The sequence below is a fragment of the Pterocles gutturalis genome, unplaced genomic scaffold (assembly GCF_000699245.1).
Source record: "Pterocles gutturalis isolate BGI_N339 unplaced genomic scaffold, ASM69924v1 scaffold44186, whole genome shotgun sequence".
In the NCBI taxonomy this organism is placed as follows: Eukaryota; Metazoa; Chordata; class Aves; order Pterocliformes; family Pteroclidae; genus Pterocles; species Pterocles gutturalis.
This window is the reverse complement of record NW_010102142.1, coordinates 33,799-59,767: the sequence shown is the minus strand read 5'-3', so window position 1 is coordinate 59,767 and position 25,969 is coordinate 33,799. Positions and strand designations below refer to the sequence as shown.

Genomic DNA, 25,969 nt, shown 5'->3' with positions numbered 1-25,969 from the left:
ATCAGCTCAGCCATAACAGCCAAGGGCAGGGAGGAGGAGGCGGCATTTGTTACTGTGTTTGTGTCCAGGAGCAGCTGCTGCACATACTGAAGCTCTGCTTTCCTCTTAATGGCTGGACATTGCTTACTGAGGGGAAGTAGAGAATAACATCTTTGTTTACCTTTTGTTTCTGTGCATGGCCTTGGCCTTTGCTTTAATTAAGCTGCTTTTATCTTGACCCACGAGTTGCTGAAGGGGGAGTGATAGAGGGGCCTGGTGGGCACCTGGCGTCCAGCGAAGGTTAACCCACCACACACTGTATAGGTATAAGTTGGAAATAGTAAATAAAAATGGCAGAAGATCAATGTATTAAGAATTATTCACTGTCTTGCTGAACATCTTTTTAAAGTATATGACTATGTCTAATATCAATGACAAATGTTGATAGGTTGAGTTACAACACTTGATAAGGACACAATGCAATACTAACCACTTACTCCTTTGTTCTTTGTTTGTAGGTCAAGATGTTGTTAAGTATAAAAAGCATCTTATGGATGTACTCTACATTAGTTATAACACATATGCTACCTAAAGGTAAGTCTGTTATACACAAAACCATTTATTATGATTCACTTTACCAGTCCAACCAGTAGGTTATTTCTTAGGACTCAGGAAACAACCCAAACTCAGGAGATTCAGTTTGTGGTCTTGCCTCTGCCACTCTTTTTGCTGCACTATGTAACGAACTTTGTTTCTGTGTTCTCTTCTTTGCCTTATTGATTTATACAGAAAATTCTTGGTGGGTGGACATATTTTTGGCAAGGTTTTTATGTGCCTATCTGATATCTCCTAAGGTTTGAAAGTGCCATTACTATAATTCAAGTAATAATAAAGAAAGTGCCTCAGGATTGTATACTGTGTAAAGCAAAATAGATTGCCTTCTCCAAATATTCAAGAATGCATTGTAATCCTCTAACCTGTGCTTCTGAAATCTTGGACCTGTTGGCCGGGTATGTCTCATGCTTTCATTTTCCATGATCCACTAAGGAACTCCTTATAGTACATGAGGCAAGGGCTGACTGCAGGCAGGGAGGGCAGTAATATTCGTGGAGGAGAGATACCTTCCATGGGACTTTCAGCCTGGTGCCACAGAGGTAGCAGTGAGCAGTGTCGGTGGCATGGGAACAGGAGCAGGTTCCTGGGACAGACCTAGCCAGGCTGCACAAGTGGTGGATGAAATGGGGGAGTTTTTGTGCTACAGGAATACTGATTTGGCATACCTCCTAGTCAGATCTCAACATGTGCTCATGTGCCTTGTGCCACAGCAGCCTTTTGGGTCTATAGGTAGCAGCTTGCATCCTCTCTATTCAGGGTGAATGGTACCACCTGCAAGTGGGATACAGGGGAAACCAGTAGTCCTAGTTTCTGTTTTGCTTTGTGATCTGTCAACGAGCAGTTGGGGACGTGCCTCTGGATTGGGCAGTTTGGCTGTCAGCCCCTGTTGTGGGGGGACTGCTATGAGCTAAGATGGTGGAAGGTCTCTTGGCTGCTGGGGTCTGGGACAAGGATGTGTTAGGGCAGCTGCAGGTCTTTGGTTTGGGTGGAAAGGAGGAGCAGGTTGGGAGCACCATCCTTTACTATTTCCTACCATTGCTTCCTTGTTAAAGCTGGTTTTATTTTTCCATTCTTCATTAAACGTACAACAGGCCAGGATGATTAGACTTGTCCTCAGGGACAACAGACTCAAAGCTTCAGGCAGGGGCCAAGCCACTAAAACTGAATTTCCATTTTCTTGTTCGTGGAGAAGTGGGACTGACTGGGTTATTAAATATCAAAGTTTTTTTTTCTTCCCCTGGGTTTTTACTTAGTGAAACGTCTGTAAGTGTAAACTGATGTACGGATCTTGTATGCACAGCTGATATTTAATAATTTGTTCATATGAAGCATTTGGAGAGGTAAAGTAGGTGACTGTCAGAAGAGGGCATGGACTTGCAATGTAGGTCTACACGGTGAACTTGGAAGTTTTTATTTGATAAACTACTTAGACTCAAAGGGGGCTTCAAGGGGCAACAGTTTTAAACTGAAAAAGCATAGGTTTAGATTGGGAAGGAAGAAAATTTTTACAGTAAGGATGGTGCGACACTGGAACAGGTTGCCCAGAGAAGCTGTGGATGCCCCATCAATTGGAAGTGTTCAAAGTCAGCTTGAGAAACCTCGTCTAGTGGAAGGTGTCCCTGTCCATGGTAGGGAGGTTGGACTACATGGTCTTTGAAGGTCCCATCTGAATCAAACTACTCTGTGATTCTAAGTTATAGGTTTCTTTAAGGCAGAAGTGTCTGTTTTAAGATACAGAAAAAGGAAGAGCTGCTAGCGGTAGTTAGCTTCGAAATGGAATTAAATGGTAGTATATCACTCGCACAAGGAGAGGTCTAAAGGTAAGGTTTCACCTGAAAACCGGCCTTCGGAGGGAGAACGTATAAGGACATAGAATAAATAAGGCAAAGGAATCTGAAAAATTTAAACTTAATGTTTCTGTTATGACCTACTGAAAGTCTCTTTGTGTTTACTTAGGATATAGTTCCATGGTCAGTCTAATCGCACAGACATTTTAGCATTAGATGGGATGATCCTGCCCTTTTTCCATCCCCTGGAGCTGGTTTTCATGCTTTCCTTTGTGCTGACACTAGTATCTGTGTGGGTGTATGGCCAGCTGAATCAGGTACATGGCTTGTTTGAAAGAGCATATGGCATTTCTTGCAGGTTATGTTTCCACCGGATCAGACCTTTGATCTGACTTGCTGCCTTGAGCAAATGCTAGTGTTGGCAGAATTCAGGGTTTGGGAGTGCATCACTGGAAGGGAGGAGGAGTGGGATTGATCCTTAGAGTGGTAGAACATGGGATGGGAACTTCAGGTGTCCCTTGACTTACTCCACCTTTTATAATCTCTTAAATGGTTTGTGCTGTCTCCAGAGTAGAATTTTTAGTGCTTAAGCAAGTTCTATATGAACATCCCAGGAAGGGCTTCTCAGGACCATAGACCAGGTTCTAACTGGTCCTTATTTGCCTGAATGTTGTGGAAGGAATTCAGAAAGACCCTTATGTTCCTAGAATACACTGTAAACTTTGTCAGTTTTATTTTTGAAGTTGGAGTCCATACTTTTGCCATAGAGAGTCTTAAATGTGTTCCAAGTATGGCTATGGTGAAGAAGAAAAAGATGAAAAACTTTTAAAGTAATTGGTCCAATAGATTCTGTGACATCAACTCATATCCTTCTGTTTTGTAGAAATGTCAGTCAGTTTGTGTAATAACTTTTTTGAGGATGAGTGTTACAAGATTGTAAACACTCTTTATAACTAGAGCTGGTTTTTTTTTTTATAAAATACTCTAAAAAAAATCTCTGCAGAGCTAAGTGTCTTAAGTTTCAACGTTTTTATTTTCAAATCCTGAATTCAAATATAAAATTAAGGCCTTGAAATCTTTCATGAAGCACAAATTCCTATGCTTCTGTCTCCAAAATGGATTGGGTCACTCAATATTATTTAATTAAATTTAATTAAATAGGCACTTCAATATGGTGTATTGCAATGTTTCTTTCAAAAAGGTTTAGGGTAAAATTGTTCAGAGTTTAAAATATTTATTTCGAGAGTCATATGGCAAATTTGTCAAAATCAGCAGTTATTTTTAAAGTGTAAATCTATGAGTCTTAATATTGTCCTAACAAAACTGAAGCTTAATTTAGAATGCAGCAAGTTATAAGCCTGCAAAGTTTTTCACGTTCACTACTAATCATTATTCCCATCTTTGTTTCTCTTTTTCTCTTACCTTTGTGAATTATCACATTCATAAATACCTAGGTGGTTTGCATGGTGTGCTTGTTAAATTTTATATAACAAAAAAAGATTTTTCCTTTGAGAGCAAATTAAAGAAGCCATGAAAGATCATTCTTAAGGCTTTAAGTTCTCAGATATTTGTTAGGAGGGCAGCAGGAAATACGGTGTAAGCTTCTGAGGTCACGGGAGTGACCCTCTGCAAGACCTTTGCTGTTTGCTCTGGTACACGTGAAAAATTAAAGACAGAACTTCATGAGCAAGGTTTACGCCTACTGCTAGTGTGGCATTTACTCACTTTGAGCTAGCTGACGTTAGGATATTGCAGTTTACTGGCTGGACCTTGTGCTTATAATCAAAGTTGTATTTTATTTTAACATTTTTAAGCAACTGTTTGTCATGCCATGGGTGATTAAGCTTTTGTGAAAACCCTGTAATCCAAAAGACGGTAAAAATCCCCGAGACTGCAGTGTGTGATATGTCTGCAAATGTTATGTTGAGTTTTACAGCTGAGATTTACGTTTGCCTGGCTTCCTGTGAGTTTCTTGCAGAATATGAAAGTAGTTTGTTTATCATTACTCTATGTTGCCTTCTCCTATTCTGCTTGCTCAGTCTACAAATCACCTGTTAACTCTGAGTGTTTGTGTTGGGTCTCAGTCTGTTACTTCTGCTGTCAGAGTTTCATACGAGTTTATGTAAGCGGTGCATTCATTTTAATTTGTCTTTATCTTAATTAAAAGATTGATGGTTAGTGAAAAGACTTCCCTTGAGCTCACTGTTAGTAGTCGGGTCAACATAGCACATAATTTCATTGATCCTTATTGCTGCTGGTAATCAGGGCAGTATAGCATATCTCTAGGTAAGTTGTTGATGAACTAAAAAATGAGACTCAAAAGTTTTGTGTCATAGATTTGGTTTAAAATAAATAGAATCTATTATTCTTTAAGCATATGCTTTTTTCTGCTTGCTCAGCAGCAGCGTTCTGTTCAGTTAAGCTTAATTACATAGTAAAATTGCTCCACTAAGCAGTGTCACTTCATGTAGGGCATTATTTTTTTTCCCAATTCTTGTCCATTACAGACCTACTGGTGTGGTCGTTGTGGCTAATGTAATATAACAGGACAGAGTGATGTCTTTTTTTTTTTCCCTCTCTTTAGATTAGTATTTTAAGAGTTTTGTAACATTTACAAAAGAAAAAATGTTCGTTGGGAAAGAAACTTTGTTCTCAAGCAAGTAGTTCTTCTGTAGTTTGTCCCCTACTTCAAAAGAAAGATTTCAAACTGTACGTCACTGGTAAGATAAGCTGACTTTACAGATGAAATGGTAGACTGGGAGAACCCAAGGCGGTTTTGCTGGGAAAAAAAAAAAAGCCTGAAAAGGCAGGCTGGAATTTTTATTTTTATGTTTTTAAAGAAAGAGAGTCCCATGTGCCATCATCCCCATGATTAAACTGATACAAATGTGTAGCCATGGCTTTAGGTTTGGAGAAGACAAGACAGTAATAAGTTGTGCCAAAATCCTACCCAGTAAGTTAGACCTGACAGGACTGTCTTCTGTCAGGACATCATATGGAAGACATTTTCATTCTGCATTCTGTTCCTGCTACTTATTCTAATGCTGGAGATATCTAATATTTGAACAGAGGAAGACACCAAAAACCCAGCTGCTAAGGCACACACTATCTACTGAGTCTGCCTGTAATCTGACTGGGTTGTGCTGCTCTCAGCCTGACTCTGTAGTCCTGTCAACTTGTACAAATCTCCCATTGGCTTTGCTGGGAGTTCTGTCAAGATATGTGTTTGTGGCCAGGTGATTTGGACTTAGCTGTGTATTGTATTTCTTTATTGTCTGTGTGTTTTCCCTAATTAATTAATTATGCTTGTGTGATACATATTAGTTATCAACAGGAAAAAAATGCTTATATTAATCACTAACCAGCTTAGTAATTTCAAAACCATCCTCTTGTTTAAGAACGTGTAATTTTACAAGTATTCTAGGTCCTACATGGTGAGGTGGAGATATGGTATAAAACAGTGTTGGCAAATACCTGTTTTTCTCAGCTTGTGTTCAAAGTTACGAACAATTGCAAACCTTTTTTCATATCTTTGCCTGCCATGTGCCTTCTAAGGAGTAGTCTATCACATACCATGATAGTGGCTGAAAAAGAGACATAACTTGGAGTGTAAGCATAGGGAAAATACTAACGGAACATGAGGGCTATATGGATTAATAGAAGATATTGACACTTTCTGCATTGGCCAGTAAATTCTGCTTGAGTAAATAACTTGAACTGCTGCAAGAAATCCAGCTTTTTGGAACTGTCCAGGGATATAACTTAATCTTACATTTCAGTGCTAAACTTCTTTTTTTTTTTCTCCCAGCTTTTCCCCTCTTCTTCTCCCCTTTTCTTCTCCCCTCCTCTCATCAAAACAAAAAGTGCTTTTACACAGTGTTTTATAATACTTTCTATGGTTAGATGGACATGTTTGTAGCTACACGGTGTCCTATTCTGGGATGTAGCCCAATTTAGGATAGATCTCGTTTGCATATCATGATGATGTGTTGTTTGCCAAGGGTTTCAGCGTGTTGATGGGAATACACAAATTTTAAAGCGAAGAAATTTCCTCAGGATTCCGTGCTGATACTCTAGATCACTCATAACCAGAAACAATGTTCTCAAAAGTTTATTAAAATACTGTCAGTCAGGATAATTGTAACTAGGTCATTTTTCATTTAAGAAGTTCCTGTAATGTGCATAGATGACAAGACATCATAATAAATACTAAATATTTTGAGACTGATTATGATCTCACACCTGTGCAGTTTGGCAGTAATTCCATCACAACTGATAGGACTGAGTATTCATTCTGTTTCTGTCTCTCTACCTCACTGTAATTTAGTGAAGTTTCAAGAAATTAAAGGTGATATAAAAGTAAGTAGTGTTTCCATATTGTACCTCTTCAGGATAAAATTAGTCCTTTCTAGTTTTTAGCAGTCAATTGAGTCTAGGTGAGTTGAGTTTTTATTTTCTTATGGAAATAAAAAACCCAAAATCCTTAATGGAATTTCTTTCTTTTTTTTTTTTTTTTTTTTTTTTAATTTTATGCAATCAAAGCTTCTTAACTAGTTTAGTCTTTAGTAACTTCTACAGGCTTGCCTTCAAGCCTTGTGAGTTCTTCAGTCTACAGTTTTATATTGGACCTGTTTTGGTCTCTCACTGTTTTACAAATAGATTCTTGCTAGGTCTGAGTCCAAAGCCTATGAAGTGATTAGTTTGTTTGACTATGAAATGGAAGCTGTACCATTGCTGATCTCTGTTTACAAGTTAATGGAAGAATGAAAATCTCACCACATGCCTGAATCCCAGAGTGTGCATCTTGTTGGTACATGTGCTCAGACAGTGCTGTTCCATGTGAGGTTTTCAGCTGAGATTTGGGTGCAATGCAGCTGTTTTGGCACAGCACTACACTGCTGTTGTGCTGTGTCTGTTCTAGTCAGTTTTGATGCAGTCATCTTGAGTGTATCTGCATTGTGTTCCCAAGAATTTCTAGTTAGGTAGGTGTGGATGGAAAGGACTTGAGGACTTCCATTCAAACTTCTCGGTCTTCCTTGGTCAGTCTTTTTTTTTTTTTTCTAGTTCGCACTTTATTATTAAAATACTTGGCCATCAAGCTGATGATTTTTATGTTGAACCTTTTTAGATGATACTGTTAATACTTTATCCTGTATAAAGTCATCTGTCCCTGTTAAAAATAAACAACTTAATGAGCAATTTTTTTTTTTTTCCTGGAAATCTTCTACTTCATGGAGAGATGATATTTCTGATGATAGATAGCTAGATAATTTCCATGTGCTGATGTCTCTCCTCTTTCATGTATCACTGTTGGTGGCTAGTATTTGAAGTTATTGTGGTTCTAAACTTAATTCAAAGTGAGTTGGATTCATAAATGATCAGCATGTTCCACCTTTCAAAGAATGTTAGAGTGTAGGGCAGAGAAAGAGGTACAATAGATACCGTTGTGCATCAGCTTTTAATCTTCATTAAGCCATTATATATGGTGAAATAACATCACATAAAAAAATAAATCTAACAGAAATTCTCTCTTCAGACAGTTACTGTGTGCAGGTTGGATAAACAGTAGTCAACTTTCCCCTCAGGATATTGTTGGATGGAAGCATTTCACTGTAAAGTGTTTGCAGCTGGAGATGTCATAAAAAATGATAAAGGTCCTATCATGTCAAGTCTGAGCCAAGTAGGGACTTTCTTTGCACTTCCTTCTTTGCTTTAACATCCTGAAATACTTTTTCTGCAATGTGTTAAAGTCCCTGAGGCTACAAGGAAATAATTTTAAAAGAATGACTATCTGGGAGAATCTCACTAGAAGGACTTTTGTTTCAGCATGGATGCACTAAAAAGAGTTAACCCTTGAAAGTTATGAAAGGGATGCCATGTATGCAAAGTTATGGGATATGTTTTACTCTTAGAACAGGAGCAAATGAACAAGCCACTGTGAGGTAAGGCAAAGTGTAAACATCAGTAGCCCCTCTGTATGCATGCTTTTGACCAGCAATAAATGCAAGCTAACTCAGCATCTTTCTTTTGGAGTGGTCTTTCTCATATGAAGTGAAAAACATAGCTCTTACAGGTCAGCTGCCACCTGGACATTTCAAAACTGTTTCTGAATGAAGTCAATAACTTGGTAACTATAACAAATAAAATAAGTCAGAAAGCAGTGAATTAAATTTGCCCAAACAGAAAAAGGTTCTGTCAGCAGCCTGGGATATTGTTGCAAACTCTTTTTTTACGTTGTACTTGCCAGTCTTGTTACAAATCAGCTAAGGTCCATGGATTTCAGATTTTGCACATCTGTTAATCGTTAAATAACAATGAAATGTATCTGTTTTCTATTTTGAAGTTCCACTGTTGTGATTTCTCCTTTCTCTTCCCATCTCTCTCCTTTTTCTAGTTAAAGCAGAAAAAAAAACCCTGGTAAAGGGATCCCTCTCTGGAACTTCCGTCCTGCCATGCTTCTTTTCAACCACACCCACTATAGCCTCCAGCTATGCAGCTGAATATCTTCGAATCAAATGGTCAAAGGTTGAACTGGATAAAAGTGGAAAAGATGCAAAAGAAACCACAGTCCTGGTGGCCCAAAATGGCAACATCAAAATAGGTCACAACTACAGAGACAGAGTGTCTGTTCCGACCCATTCAGAGGACACTGGTGATGCTTCGCTGACTTTCTCTAAGCTGCGTGCAAGTGATGCAGGGGTGTACCGCTGTGACGTTATGTACGGAGTTGAAGACACACAGGGCATTGTATCATTGGCTGTTAAGGGTAAGGATTTATCTGTTTCATTTGTAATCAACAGTGATTCCAGTTTAAAAAGTAAAAGTTTGTAATTAATGTATAACTAGAGAGCATTTGAAAGACCATCTTTAGCAATTTATGTTTCCTTAACGACTGACTCTTCCCATTCTCTTTCTATCTTTCATTTATTCTTATGAATGTTTTCCAATCTGTAGCTCTCTCTCGCTTACACCTTTGGGGAGGTGACTCTTTATCCCCGGAACACATGCTGTTTGCTTATTCCCAAAGCAGTTTGATGCTTTGGTTGGATTTATATCCTGTGCAAGACAAGCTCCTCCTTTTACTATTTTTTTTTTTAGGGTATACCTCTCAAGTTTTCCCAGATCAACAGTTTTGAAACATGATACATATTGTACTAGTACATCTGTCTGAAAATGTCAGTGTCCTTACAAGAAGACAGACTTGACAGGCAGAAGCAGGTTTTTGTTTTTTTTTTTTTTTTTTTAATTCTTTGTGGAGGATGAAAAGAAAAAATTTCCTTGTAGCTGGCCTCTCTTGCCACCTGATGTACAAAACCATAATGCCAACAAAACTGGCAGCCGCTCTTTCTTCGACAGGAATGTCAAGCAAAAGGAAGAGTTTCTTTTGTCCCAGTAATAAAGGTTGGATACACAGGAAGAAAAGCATTTAGGAGAAGCTGTAGGAAAACAAGTAGGGAGGTGGCTGCTGATGTTCTTCCACATGGAGGATGGAGGACTAAGAGTTTGCTTGCCATGTCTATATGGAAATAACCTCCAAAACCTTGAGGGGGAGAAATGGAGAAGAGAGAGGACTTTCAAAACCATGTAAGGGGCAAAAGGAGCATCTGATCTATAAATGTTTTTCTGCTAAGAGCCTGCTTATACAGCATGATGAGTACAGTGTAGAGACTGCTCCAGAGCCTGGTGTTGTATAGCCCTGTCAGTTTGGCACTGTACCTGACCTAACAAACTGTGCTGAAAGGCAGGACATATTAGCCCAGGCTTTGTGCCATGTAAATGCAAATTCTGTACACAAATTACTTTGTGTGCTTAGAACAATACTATGCTGTGTGGATGTACCAGCTTGTATGAGTCTTAGCTTGGACTCTGCCTTGCACTCTTTTGCACTTAGGTGTTTTTTGAAAGTTCAATATTTACTCAGATGACTGAATCCCAAAAGAAACATTTATATCTGCTGCTGGAAATTATGGCTTTGGCTAGGATTTTTTTTTTTTTGTGACCTTAATACTGCATTGTTCTTCCAATATGCTTAACCTAACTTGAACAACCTTTTGGCATTGATTCAATGAACGGTTTAGAAGGTGTGATCTTAATTTGGAAATACAATAAATCAGTGCAACCTTTAATGTCTCTATAACTTCATAAACTTCTTAATCTTAATGGCAAAAGAAAAATAAATTCTTGTTTGAACAGCATTTTGCAGTAACTAGTATGGCTGGCATTCCGTATTGTTTTTCAAGTGCTCCCTTGCCTACATATCTATATTGAGGAGCAAGAGATGTTTACTACAATAAAATATCTGATGATTTATGGCAATGCTTCAGCTTCTGTAGTTAGTGCTTCTGCAAAACACTGCAATAAGATGAACTGATTTGGTTTTTTTTAATTGAAAGAAAATTTCACACACTCCGCTTTTTTCCTGCAACTGTTCCTTTCCATGGTTGCTTTATTGTCAAAATTTCATCAGGGGAAAATGTGCACTCTGTTATCCGTTTTCTGCATTAAGTAAAAAATTAAGTAAAAACATCAGACCCATAAGAATTTCATGTGACTCTTGCTGTTCAAATCTGATGCTCTCATTTCATTGACTTTGTTTTTTTGTGATTTAAGATTTTGTTTAAAAAAAAAAAGTTTGCCCTAAATGTGATTTATTTTCATTATGTTGTTTTTTTGAATCCGCACTCCAAGGTGACAGCAGTTGTAGAGATCTGATCTTCTGTGTGCTTTCTTTGTATGTTCTTCACTGCTGGCCACTAGCATGTGGGGAGATCTTTCAATGGTAATTACAGCAACTTCAGGGCTGACGGCTAGCATGGTTCAGCACTGTGCTTTGGTCAGTTCTCGTGGGTGCAGCTGGGGCTGGTGCTTGCAGGGCGATCCATGAAGTCCTGCTAAAATTATCACCAGTTTTGCTATTCTGCATATTTTATGCTCACCACAAGCGAAACATAAAATGTATTTGTGTAGCACGCTTTCTCTGAGGTCTGAGTGGGCCTGTGTTGCTTTAGCTTTTCAGTGGACTGAAAGTATGCAGAAAAAGTGGTAACTCTGGCTCAGGTAATACTTGCTTGATGATATAGCTTAACCCTCAAGTGAAGTAGAATCACTTTATTAAAGATAGGAAGCTTCTGCAAATTCCTTGTGTGGGATAATATAGGTGTGCGGGGAAAAAAGTTACTAACACTTCAGAAAGCAACATTCATCTGGTTCTTTAAGTGCCAACAGTGTTATGTGTGATAAGTCTAACTTAATAAATTTCTCAGAAATGGCCAAATGAAGTAGGCCAAAGTTTATCTCCATTGTTCTGCTGAAGCAGGCGAAATTGCTCTTTTGTTATTACAATAATTTTATGGGGTTACGTGCTTGCTTGTTTGGGTATTTTTATACCAATGCTGGACTTGAGTTCTAGGTATTTTCAGGTTTTCTATTTGTTTTACAGACATTCCCTCATTTGAAACTTTCAAACAAAAAGCACATTTCAGCATCAGTGGAGCCAGGTAGAGAAGCTCAGAGAGCTGTTCTGTTTGTTTTTCAAGTGAACCTTTTAAAATAAGATAACTGTCAGAGCTAACTTGAATAAAAAAAAAAAAACCAACCACCTGTAATTACTATTTCTGTGCTTTCATTTGGGTGTATTAGGAATGTAAAACTACTGAACCCATTGTGCATCAAATGACTGTGTTTTACCAGTGATGGAAAGTGTTGTGAATGAAAAATGGGATTTCTAAGAAATAATAATCTGCTCTATGCCATATAGTTTTTCCCAGGTTAAGCTGTACAAGGTTAAGCTGTACAAGCTGAGCAGTTGGTATTAGTCATTGAAAGTAAACAGTAAGACTTGTAATGACTAATTTTTCATCTGAGTCTCAGGACTGTCTACCAAAGATGTGTGTAATTGTGCATCAATTTTTTTTCTGTGTAGCTGTCACAACAAATTTGATCATTTGTGTGTAAATATCCAATATATTTGCTATTTTAAAATGCAAAATAAACTTCTGAAATTCTGGAGACATTACCAAGATGCTGTGGCTTAACATGGTACCTTGTGTATGCTGAACAGTGCTTACCTGTATGTACATCATTAGCTTGTGATAGAGGTGAAATAATTTGATTTGAACTTTGTTTAAATTTCTCAGCTTAAAGTCATATCAGAACTGCCCTGCTTTTACTAGGAGTATAAAACTGGTTGTGTTCATGTTACTGACTGGAGTGACTGGGTTGTGTGTGCAGACCTGGGGATCTGATCTGGGAAATTTTACAGACATTCCCTCATTTGAAACTTTAAAACAAAAAGCACATTCCAGCATCACTGAAGCCAGGTAGAAAAGCTTAGACAGCTGTTCTGTTTGTTTTTCAAATGAACTAAAGCATACCACAAAAGAAATTAAGTTCTGAAATGAGAATACAATCTTCTAGACCACTTGTAAGAAGAAAAATACAAAATTTGGAGTCTAGAAGGAAGCAAGAACTACTTCCATCTAAGTGTCCAAAGCAGTAAGAACCAGAGCAGGTATAATCAATGTGACACATTGTCGGACTAGGAGAATGTTCAGAGTCACTTGATCCAGTTCCTTTGGTATTGCAAGTAACCACGTTATGTGCTGCGCTACATGCCTTTACTAATCCTGAAATCAAGTGAGAGCACCCATTCACATGGATTATCTGGTGTTTTGCATATTCCATCTCCAAGATCAGTGGAGTTAGATTTAACTGTACCCTGTATGTTACTATTTTCATTTTACAGCTGGTGAAAGTGTAAGAGAGAGGAGTGAAACTTAATTTTAGCCCACTCAGGAAGTTTCAAGGCAGCCATTGCTCGCTAATCACAACCACAGAGCTGTCCTAGGGGCAGGGGACAATGTCAGCTCCGATGGGTCTGCATGCTCGAGAAGAGGGACAGTTTTGTCACACTAGATACCTCCTTTCCTATTGTTAATTGTGGGAAATGCTTTCCTTACACCGCGGTTGCTGTTATAATTATATCAGCCTCTCAGATGGGGTTATTTTATGTTCAAAATGGATCTAACAGAATTAGTTTTATATGCTTCAGCCTCTTACAACAAGTAATTCATATTTGTTTTTCCTTCCATGTGTTGTCTTCTCTGCCTTCTCTGCACTTCCTTCTGAAATTTGCTCTTTTCCTCAGGAGCAACTCTTCCTTTGTCAGCTCTTGTAATTTCATCTTTATAAGGTGTTTTGAGCTTTTCTTCTCACCTTTCTGGATGTTATTAAACCCACAAGTCAAACTGTCTCACGTTAGGAGTCCTTGACTTCTTAGTTTCTGAATGCTTGACGTTACTTTGTCTTCATTCTTAGTCATTTCCTTGCCACTGTTGTCTGAAAATGTCATGTCTCAGGAGCCTTCAGATACTTAAGAGAGATGGTTTTCCCTTCTCAGTAGCTAAACTGAGCTGCCCTTCCTTCCCATTTTAAGCTGCTTTTGGACACCAGTGGGTTTTCACTGTATCCCAGTAGGGACACTTGGGAACAAGGTGGAGTTTGATGACCAGCAAGTGATGCCTTCTGAAGATCATCCCCAAGTGTTCAGTTGACTGATAGTAGTTTACCAAATGCAACTTCTCAACATTGACTTAGATGCCAGGTCTGAAAATAGAAAAACTGGAGCTAGGGTAGGATGTATTTCACCTTCAATAATTTAAAGTTGAGTGCCTAGCCTAAGCTAAACACGCAGGCTCGTGCTACCTTCAGCTCCTCTCTGATGAGAGTTTTGGGTGAGATGAGCTCTCTGGCAGTTCATATTCCTGGTCACCAGTTGGAGAGATTTAGATGACTAGTTTAGACTAGACTAGGCTAGACCTGTAGGCAAAGCAAGCTTTGGTGAGTTGAATTCTAGAAAGGATTTTATAAAAGTATTGCTGCACCTCTCTGTTCACATTTATTTCCTCTCTCTAGTTATAACAAAGTCCGCTTGCATAAAAGAAGTGCAATGTAACAGTATTCTTCATTCTGGAACATAATTTAATATTAAATTAAATTCTTGTTTTGTGTGGTGCTATGATACTGGGAAATAAAAAATAACATGTATGACCAAGTGTAATCAAAAAGAAAAAATCTGAAGAAACCACTCATTTGAACTGATTTTTTTTTGTTATCTTCCTTGGAGATGATTGGATTTGAAGTGATCGAAGTGGAAAATGGGATCCTTCCAGTTTTGCTCTTCTTTCATATCTTTGTTGGTAAATATTTTTTACCAGTAGTTACAGCACTTCATCCTTTTCTTACTGGTGTTTTGGGAGACCACTGTTTTCATGAGCCTCATTTTGGTAGTTTCTGTTTGATTCTGCAGCAAGTCTGAGAGACTTTTTTAGTCTATTTAGGTTGTGTGTTTTTTCTTCTTTTTTTTTTTTTTTTTTTAAAGCCAGGAAAGAAAATTGTGGACTTAAAATACTGACGTTGTTAATGGGAAGAAGCAGCAATTAGGGAAGCAGAGTAGATGGCAATTCACATTTTCATGCAAACTCTTCTTTCTTGCAGGCATTATAATGATAATAAGTGGGAGTTGTTTCCAATGTGGGAACGCTGCCACTCAGTTGTGCTGTTAGCCCTGAGAGATTATGTGTTAACAACCTAATTGATTTATTCTCTCTACAGCCAGAACTCTCCTTCATTATCTCTTAAGTATGGCATTTGAAGAGATGCTTTTATTTAATCTTTTTGACTTATCTGTCTTGAAAGTTTACCACCTATTGATGTTGAACTTCCATGCTTCCTTGCTAACTAAATTAACATGGGCTGCTGCATTTTTAAGCTTGTGTTCTGCTCTTCTGCATCATGGATCCCAAGGAACTTCTGTAGCTGGGAAGAAGAGAGCACAATGTGTAGTGGCCATCAAAGGATGTGAGAGAGAAATTTTAGACCCAGGGTCTATGTGCAGTGAATATCAGGAACAAGGAAGCAAATGTTCTGATCCAGCTGCCATGTCCGTCATGGAAGGACTGGAAACACAGCAGCTGGTGGGCAGGCTGGTGGGGTTTCTGCATCAGGCTGGATGGAGGACCTTAGGTGGGAGAGCTCTGAGGCCAGGCAGAGCATGGCATGTTGTCACATGCCAGATGGTAGAGCAGAGGCCAGTACTAATGGCTAAACTCTTTTTAGGATGTTGGTTATCCCCCAGTATGAGGTCAGTTCTGAGAAGCTGTATTTTTTTTAAGTAACTTTAATGTAAGTAGCGGTGCCATGGTCTCATTTTACGCTTGTGTGATCTACTACGTTGCTATGTGGAAATAACAGGGTGGGTGATCCCGGCTGTGTATTCAGAGATAATACAGATGTAGTAAAGAAGTCTCTCCCTGAGAAAAATACAGGTAAAGCTCAGCATCAACCGCTTTCCTTCTCTGGACCAGCTTTCTCAGAGGAGTTTATATACACCTTCACATAAATGCATTGCTCTGTGAGGATGGATGCAAAGATTTTGCACAGAGGTGCAACATGCGAGTTAGTGCAAGAAGTTTCTGTCCCTGAAGAGCAGGAGGCTTTGGGGTAGATGGAGCAGGGGAGTTTGTATGCACTTTCTCTTGCCATGCTAAGTTCCCTGAGGCATTTGGCAAATGAGCTTCTGCTGATGCAAAGGGAGCCTGTTCTCAGGTTGCCAAAGCCTAAGATGGTTCAGAAGATGGGTGCAAAACCTCAAATGATGAACACAAATGCAGTATTCATGCAGGAAGCTGAAAATGCTGCCCTATTCCTTCTTTTCGTACAGTGCTCAGTCCTGTAACCTCTGTTTTGTCGTGTGTTTGTAATGTAAATTTTCTCCTGCACTACAAGCAAGGAGGATCTCCAGACTGTACGGTAGCTTTGACAGTGGATTGAGGGTTATTTCAGGGGTCTGCACCATAGTGACTAAGGTTTAAACATAACAATTAACAGACTAACGATCACTACCATCATAATCTTTTTTCTTTAGATGTTCTTTGCTGTGTGAGACAACTTCTGAAATTCAGGTTTTATGTGACTCCAAGAGTGCCTGTTGCACCAGTGTGAGCTCACTAGAGAAAGTGAACTGTAATTTATTGGCCATACCAGGAGCTCTTCCCCTGCAGTTTGATGAGGTTTTGCTGCACGATACCCTGGCAAGTAATAAATCAAAGTTACAACCTGGAGGTGTGGAATCACAGAACCAGGCTCTTAACTGTGGAAGCCCTAGTTTGTTGAAAGTGAAATATTTTACATTTTCGTTTTCTGGTCTAAAACAGAGATAAATGATTAAGAGACATTCTCTCTTGCTCAGACAGAAGTGAGTTTTGGATGCTACAAATTACTTTCCTGTGAGTGCTCTTTCTTGCACATGCTGCTTACTCCTTCCTGTAATTACACCGACTGTGTTTGCCAGATGTTCAGTGACAACATTATACTTCTCTAGTCTGTTTTCCAGTTGCTTTATTTGTTCCTAGGATAACTCCTTTATTGCTTTTTCTTTCAGAGAGGAAAGAGACAAAAGGGGAAAAAATCCTTTACAAATGTTTTAAAGTGCAAGAAGTCAAACAATGGATTTTGCCCCTCTCTCTGTCTAACTGAAACAATGAAAGTCCTGCACTTTAATCTTCTTAGCCCCAGGGAGTCTTCTAATTATTGCAGCTGTTGCACAGGCTTATACATACTTATGTCCTCCTTCCCATTCATCTTGGAGGCTCTTTTATGTCCATTAGCTCCTCACTGGAAATGGAAGAGCCTTCAACTCTTAAGAATAGGTAAAGTTTACCTTTTGGATCAGGGTGAGGAGAACAAAGCATTCTCGGAGTTCCTTTCCAGAATTTACAAATGACCAAAGGCTCTTCTCAGCACTGCAAAAGCTACTTTAAATTGGCAGTGATATTAACTCTTTAGTTCTTCTGTCTTCAGGTATCACAGGGATCCCAAATATATGCCTCCTAGGAAGGGCACTGGTTGCTTCCACTGTGGAAGAAATGAGAAGTGAGGCAGCTGGTTGTGGAGAATGCACTCGTACATTTAAGCAGTAGGAAAAAAAAAAATACAAGTTCAGAGACATATGTTGCCATCTTCTGCTAAGTTAATAAACCTTTATTGTGGTTGTACTGAGAAAAAGTGCTCTTGTGCCCAGTTGAAGTCGTATAGCATCTGTTAAGCAATCTTGGGGAAAAGAAAAAGGTGTGTGGGGGCTAGTTAATCTAAATTCCTATAAAATACATTTTAATTGAATTTTAATTAAGTTTAAAACAACAAAGCCAACGAACAAATTGCTTCAGATATCTTAGCATTTCAGGTTTGACCCTGAGTTATAGAGTCAGTGTCAAATATTGTATACTACAGAAACAACAATGCTAAAAAAAAAAAAAAGGTTTAAAACGTTTGTATACATTCTACAATAACATGCAGTAAAGCCAGATGCCAGATGAACATTATTATGGTTTCATACTTAATGATTCACAGCAAATGTTTTATCTACTTCTGTTTCGAGCTTTGTAAAACTTGCCAGTTTCTTATTTCTAGAAGGAGAACATCAAGCAGGTCACTTAAACTCATGTTTTTATTTACACTGAATATAGTAATGCTCATTTATACCAGCAGGTAACTTGCTTACAGTGTCAACCAACATTACTAAATTCAGAATATATTAAAATAAATATTCTAGTGCATATGACAGTTTTAAAAAAAAATCCCCAAAATATATTTTCGTTATTTTAAGCTTTTAAATTCCAAATGTGATTAGTTACCATTGCCTAACTCTTTTTATGTGTACAGTGCTTTGTGTGGGACATGTGGTAAAGGACTGTGTTGTTTAGGGTACAGAAAGCCAAAATATGCACACACACACACACACAATATATGCATATATGTATAAATAAAGTTTTGCAGATATTAAGACAATGTAAATTGTATGTAAATTTGCCCTAACCAGGCACTAGAGAACGCCCTACAACAGCGAAGGTGCAGCCATACAAGAGCTAATAAAGCTATCTCTCTGATATTCCCTTTCAAACTCTCCTGGTACACATAATTGACATTAATAAGTGCTTGAGACCGTGCTTTAGCAGTGAGGCTGTCTGCAGTAGTGTGGCCCCCATCCATGCTGTTATGCTCCCAGCACAGGATAAAGATGCCCCTTGGAAGTTGTCCTTTGTAGTTTGCTAGCTCCTGAAGTCTGCCCAGAAATTGTTTGAAAAGGTGTTATGGGGCCTGGGCCAAGTAATACAACAAACTAATCTAACAAGACTTGTGTCTTGACAACTGTATTGCAGGCACCTGGAATATTTAATTTAGTAATATACACACAGCCATAACTTTTCAGGGCGTGTTCTTTACTCGTCTCTGTTGCCAAGCAGTGCTTGGGTCCATTTGAAGCTGAAATTGCTTGTTGCTTGGAAGAAGCACTGTTCATGAAGGGTTCTGTCAGTGATTCTGAAAAAGCATTTTATGGGGACACTAGTGGTCTGTAAGCTTCCAGTTAATGGCTGCAGCTGGAGTGTGACTCCATATTAAATGATGAAATATGGGGATTCCCAGTGTTTCCTCTTTATTTCCTGTTTCTTTGCCAGTACCTGTGATAAAATTGGTGTCTCATGATTGAGGTTTAACCTACCTGTGAGTAGTTTTCAGATAAATTATTCTATTTTCATTTCAGGGACCTTCTTAGTGGATTGTAACATGACAAAAAACATGTATTTCCTATTTATTGGCCACATCCAGAACTTTCATAAGTGGCAAAATTTTACTGAATTTGTCTGCATGTGAAAAAGTATTTCTAAATATGTTGGAACCTCTTAAAACAATATTTTGTTAAGTTACCCATGTTTTTATTTGCTTGTAAATTAGCGGACTTCCTCCATCTTTCAACAATGCTCTAATAACAAAGACTTTTTGTTAAATTCGTTACTGCTACAATGCCACCATTTTCCAAAACTGTATTACAGTATGTTATTTCCTCATCATGAAGTACTCCAATAAAATCGTCAGAGAAAAGGAACATTTCATGGTTTATTTTTCTTGCTTTGTAGCCATTCTGTGTGGTGGGTGTTTTATGGTGTTGTAATGCTTCTGAAGATTTTAGAGTGAAATAAGTGAGGCTGAATGTTCTTTTTCAGACATCATGAGAGGACATCCTTTTGATGCTAAAGTGTAAAAGATACTGGCAGTAGGGGTGAAGTGATTTTGCAGGGTGGAACATCTGTTTTCTGCCCCTTCAGAGTTGGTGCCCTTTATGGTTTGTTTTAGGTGTGTGTGTGCAGCTCTTGCTGAATTCAGTGGGAATTATATGTGTATAGAAAACAGAATGTGGCTTCTAGACAGAGCTCATCTTAACCAAAACCATCTTAATTCTAGGCTTCCCTCTCCAAATGCCTGATGTGCTCAAGTAACTTTTGAAATTGTCAAAATTCTTTCCAGAACCAGAAAGGCCCCAAATAAAAGCAAGCTTTGTTTTGTCTGTATCATTTGTAGTGTGTTCAGGAAAACATGGTTATGAAAAACTGACTGACAGACACATTTATAAATGTTACATTTTCAGTAAGCTTTGATGCGTAGGAAGGGAGACCACTGATTAACAAATCTGCATCAAAGGACAGTTTTTTTGTTGTCTCCATTGGTCACCTGTCTCAGTCCTTAAGCACTTAAGGGATCCCCCATTCACTGCTTGAACTTCTGCATGCAGTCACTGCTGCTGGCTGCTTCGGAAGGTCTATTTTTATGCCCGCTTTTTCCAAGGACTAGATGTGCTTAGTCTTGTCTGGTCACGCAGTTTGACTCGCAACTGGATGTGTCACATAGGCCAATAAGCCGACATGTCCGGTGGCGCCGTTAGCGTCAACAACCTTGCCTGCAGTCCAATCAGCCAACCAGCGCTTGGAACGGGAAGAGTTTGGGTGACTATGTGACATCATTGACATACTTTAGCATTCACTCTCCCCTTTGATCATGAAAATTGATATGAAAATGCACATGTGGTTTAATTACTTTTTTCTGTGTGTACGGTGAATATGATTTCACCAACTATTAATAACATAAAGTGTATAATTACTGGTAGCAGCTACTAGAGGGTGGACATCATTTATATGATAGCGTATGTCTCAGCCTTTTACAGTTTTTATTGTACTCATCTGTTTTCAGTGTTGTAACAATACCTAGCTAAAGTTACAGTATGATGATGGTTGCAGAAACAATGCAAAATTTGTGACTAATGTACATTTCTTGTTTTTTACAGGTGTTGTATTTCACTATCGTGCAGCAACCAGCAGGTATACTCTGAATTTTACACAAGCTCAGCAAACTTGTTTGGACAATGGTGCTGTCATAGCAAGCCCAGAACAACTGAAAGCAGCCTATGAAGATGGATTTGAACAATGTGATGCTGGCTGGTTGTCTGACCAGACTGTTAGGTGAGACATTTAAAAAGTCCCTTGACACAGTTTCCCAAAATGAATATGCTTAGCCTTTATCAAATGATCATAATAATAAATATGAGCATGCTGCATTTCAGGTATCCAATTAGGCATCCAAGAATTGGCTGCTTTGGAGACAAAATGGGAAAGAAAGGAGTCAGAACATATGGGCGTCGTTTTCCTAATGAAACTTATGATGTGTATTGCTATGTGGAACACATGGAAGGTAAGATAGGTCCATATTTACTCTTCACTGCAAAATTTAAAAATTAACGGAGATTCTAACTTGGAAGGGCAAAGAAATAAGAAATTCTGTGTAAAATAAGTTTGAGCTGTTTTGAATCTGAAGAGAATTGCTGAATAAAGTGAACCTATAGTTTGTGGTTTAGCGGACCTTAATTAAAGGCGAATGCGGAGTCTACAAAGAGAAAGTCAGGTTTAAAGATGCTATAGTTAGTGCAGTAGATCTCAGAAAAGTTGCTGTTGAAGCATCTTATTTTCTGAATGTTATAAAAGGATTTTCAAAGAAAGACATTTAATGTTTGAGAAACTATATATATAAACATATATGTAAAGATGGATATAGTAAATGTGCTAACTGTATTATAGTATGTGATTAAGGTGTTTGCGTGTCAATGGCATAAAATTAGGCAGATATTTACTTGCAATCCAAGTTTAAGGGTATCTTTTTGAAAAGGGATCATCTCTGCATCAAAAAGAAACAAACAAGCAAAAACTTTCCAGGGACAAATCTGGATCTTCTTTAGTAAAATTCTTTTCAATTTCAGAGCACAACTATAGTCTTTGCAAAAGCTGCTAATTAAATGGCTCTAATGCAGCAGAATGATTATGATTCTGTCACATGGTGACTATGAGCCATGGATCATATTGTGAAGCCTGTGGTACCTTGTGATCCGTGGCTAGGCTCTGTGATCAGTCTTCATTCAGCACAGAGTTTGATGGTAAAAAGAAAAATATGGTAGTTTTTTTCTGTGATTGGGCACTTCTAGCATGCACAAATCTCTGTATTACAGGTGTGGTGCTGTAATTGTTTCTTATAATCTCTCTTCTGGAAGTGAATTTAACTATGTCCTTTCAGTGGGCCTATAGATGTGTTTCAGACATATCTATATCCTTATGCTTAGACATTACTGTGACCAGTTATATACATATACTTAAAATGCAAATGCAGAAATAGCCTTTCCTGTCCTGTAGCCTTTTTTTTTTTTTTTTTTTTAATTTGTACTGGTTACGCACTTGGGAGCTTCATTTTGATACAAAAATACTTTGCAATCTGGACCAACATAAATTTCCCATTTACTGCAGTGGTCTGTGTGTGTCACACTGTTTCTGTCTTTACAGGTTTTTATCCCGTAACAGTTTCACTGTTCCCTTCTAAAAAAAGTACTTATAGTTCTAATTGAATATCTTTTGGGCTGGTCCTTGACTGATATACATTTAGTTTAATGCCCTTGAAGTCAGTGGAACAATAAATCAGCCATGAATCTGAGCAAACCTGCCTTTAAATGTGTAATATATTTGTAACATGCAATTGCAAAATTAAAGTGCTCAGTGTTTGTTTGTATTCTTTCTTAGAGCAGAAATAAAGCAGATCATGCAATGTTTTCTTCTGCTGATGACTTAGAGACTTCAGTCACTGAAATCAGTAAACACTTTTCTTAGTAGCTGAGGATCTGCCCCAACCTTTGTTTACCTTGAGTAGTTATAAAACATAAGCTATACAAGTGTTACAAAGACTCAAAAAACATAAGCTTTGGAGCTCTGGAAAATTAAGTGATGGAATTTTGTTAGTGCCCAGCATTGTCTTAAGTTTACTTATGTTCCATCTCTATCTGCCAGTGAGCAGTACATCTGAACACTTAAAGTTCATAACATTGATTCTCCATCAATCCTTAATGGGATTAAATTCTGAATAATTTTTGAATCAAGACTTTCAAATTCAGTTTGGGTCTTAGATTACCTAAAGAAGTTTTGACTAATCTGTATCCTTCCTTGATGAAGAGTGATGCCTTGTTCCTTTCCCTTTTAAGAACAGAGAAGTGTAACTAATATGGAGAAGCTTATCCGGGATGCACGTGAGCCAGCAGTTTCTCAGGGTCAAATATTCTCACTGAGCTTCTAAAAATAAAAATGAAAAAAAGACAAAATTGAAGCCTGTGTCACTGAAGCTAATATTCTGTCCTCAGAACGACCTGGAACCAGGCCATGAGTTTCAAAGAGGCTGCAGCGACTGTGCAGTCTTCTTTGGTGAAGATGGACAGGCATACATCTTCCATTTTTCATGAACATTAATTTGTTCTTCTTTCTTACAAAATTTAATTCACAAAGATTTATTCAGATGGCTTTCCTCTCTGGATAGCTGCATGTTTCTGTCCTATTTTTGTGGCTCATGATCTGTTTAAACTTATGCATGTCTTTGTGGTCTATCAGCTTGACTGCAGTAATGTGATCTACTGGATATGAAACCTTCAGCATCTAAGAAATATAAGCTAAGATATTGTGGAGTTTTGGTCTATCAATACATGTAACAATAAGCATGTTCACTTTACCTTCCTCATTGCACAGTGGCTTCCTGTGGAAAGCTGATTAAAACAAATGTTCAGTTTCAGCCTTTATCTTAATGACTCCATAGCCTGGGACAAAGGTTAAAGACCTACAAGGGCTTGTAGGTTTGACTTGAAGACTGTGATTCGCCTCTGGGACCCATTGAAACTCTCCAAGACTGTTACAGAGCTTGTTGTGTGGTAACAGAATGCTCATTGAGATGGGTACAGGTTCAGAATGAAACTCTGCTCCTGCAAGTTTCATTATCATCCTTCCCAAAGGCAAAATGTGTTTGACTTAGCCTTTTTATAAGTGATTCCCAGAATATATGTTTCTAAAAATGTTCTAGAGTATCTTCTCCCAAATTAGGGAAAAAAAACATTCCATTTTAGGCTGGTACATATTGTATGCTATTTTTGCACTGAAGAGGGTGTGAGATAGAATAGTGTGGTAAATGACAAGCTGCATGTTTCGTTATGTTAATAGATAATGGCATTGCTACTAGAAGCACTCTACTGTTGTAATAAGCTGAATCTGAGAAGAGGGGAGAATTCCCTTTACAATTTTACCATTGACCTCAAGAAAGCAGATTCAGGTCAATACTGAGCACATAGGAAAACTTATTCTTAAGCTATTTATGTAGCAGGAAGGTCCTGTGCGTGCTGTGAAGAGGTGACTGCTGTGAACGAGATTGTCAGGTAGCTGTACAGACCCAACATGCTGCATAAGGATTTTTTTCTCTGATTACATTGATCAATTTTAGTGACAGATTACTATGATAGTTAACCAAAGATAATCCACCCTGCCCCTTCCTTTCTTCAGGTTTTATTTTTCCTATTTTCTCTGGAGTTTTCAAAGGAACTGGAGTCTGAAAATAACTTCTAGGAATCAGAGGGAGTGATGGTTTTATGGATACAGGGTATAGGTATGGTATAGGCATGTTATACTGACCTGCAGAGGAGTTAATTTGTCCTGTTTGGATGAAGAGAAACAGATGTATGTTAGGAAGACACAGTGCCACATCATGGTATAGTGCAGGATAAATTATTCTTCAGTGCCTTCAGAGAAACCTGAGCCTCAGAGCAAGACTTGCTTTTTAAGATGGGGCTAAGGAGCTAAGATAGCTTTGTCTATATAACAGAAGAACTTTCAGTAAGAACAGAGGTTCGTTTCAAATGCAGAGCTTGTCTGAAGTTACATAGCATCAATAAAATTCCACCTTGGAACTACTCATTCACAGAAGACAGAAAATTAGAAAAAATGGCAACAGAAGTTTTTGGAAAGTGAACATTTCAGTAAGCTAGATCCTGTATTTTGTTTGCTGTGTTGTAACACATTCATACATTGGTAGAAGACTTACAGTTCAAGATTTAAGGTTATGCTAAATTTCTGATTGCCCTGTGCAGGAAAGGCTGATTCTACAAGGTAAAACCTTTCTCCTGTAATGAGTGCTCTCAACACTTCATTAATAACAAAGAACATTCATGGTACTTAGTATACTATAGAACTGTGCTTAAACATGATTTTTTCCATGTGAATTTGAAAGTTCATATCTGCATAGCCTATTCTGATTCAATGCCAAATCTATTAGACTTACTTGCACTAAATAGGCCCTTATTTGGAGAGCCTGTGTCAGTGAGATGACTATTCATGGAATAAGATGGTGCTTGATTAATGATATCAAAATCTGGGCCATAATGAGAATGTCATCATGGGAGTCATTGAACAGTTATTGGTCTGTTGGCTCCTATTAGTGTGTTACCCCAGAAGGCCATAAATGGCGCTAGGAACTCTCGCAATACATTTTAAAATAAATATGTATTGAATTTACAGGACTAATTTGGGTACTTGCACTGAGGATCTGTAGGATCAACACCATTTCAGTGTTCTTTTCTGGCAATGTGAAATCACAAAGTTATCCAGAGACATGGATTTCTCCTTGAAATGCAAACTATTAACTTAAATTAAAACCAGTTGTCTAGGCTAACTCTTACCATTTCCCAGTTCTGAGGAAAACCAGAGACGTTAAAGACTGCACAATTATAAGTTAAATATTTTGAGTTTTGCTAAAACACACAGAATAATAATTATGGGAAGGATTTAAAATCTCTGAGCTCCTAGTGATAAAAGTAAGAATCTAGAGTTAAAATATTGTTAAACAGGTACTGGGCATGGTCTCCTATTGCAAACTGATTTACATTCCTCATATTTCATTGCATATTTCAGTATACCAAGCATTAACAAAAGCGTTTAAGATACCTTTAACTGCAGGAGATGATTTACTAATAAAGAGTTTAACCTGCAAAGGTTTGGCTATATTTCTGAGATTCTCTTAACATCTCCAACTGAAGCAGTGTCTTCACCAGTGTCTTCTATGGAATAATCCCTTGAGGGGAAATAGGTGATGGAGAAGAAGGGGTTTCCATTCTGTCTTCAGATAAGGATGTCTGTGATTACTTTGACAGTGCTGTAGTGTCAGAAATAGAGACAAAGTGAGATCTGCTCACCGAAGCCCACTGATGAAGCGAGGAGCTGCGAGTGTGGGATATGGAGCCAAAGACAAACTATGCCATGCAGCATTGTCTTCTGGCCAAAGCCCACTAGAAGCCATGTATGTCTAACGAGTATGTTATATGCAGATGGGGACTCATGCTAAGAAAGTTATTTTGG

General features: G+C 38.2%; 1 protein-coding gene across 1 annotated transcript in view; it reads left to right on the top strand.

The window, feature by feature from the left end:
- Nucleotides 1-503: 503 nt before the first annotated feature.
- The window catches only part of LOC104470416 (versican core protein-like), a gene marked incomplete at its 3' end in the record, with an annotated part of 49,169 nt that continues 23,703 nt past the window's right edge, over nucleotides 504-25,969 (top strand). Inside the window, exons 1-4 of the mRNA XM_010085344.1 lie at nucleotides 504-573; nucleotides 8,776-9,147; nucleotides 20,557-20,731; nucleotides 20,833-20,960. Of these exons, the coding sequence (XP_010083646.1) occupies nucleotides 504-573; nucleotides 8,776-9,147; nucleotides 20,557-20,731; nucleotides 20,833-20,960 (745 nt within the window). The remainder of the gene's footprint in view (nucleotides 574-8,775; nucleotides 9,148-20,556; nucleotides 20,732-20,832; nucleotides 20,961-25,969) is intronic.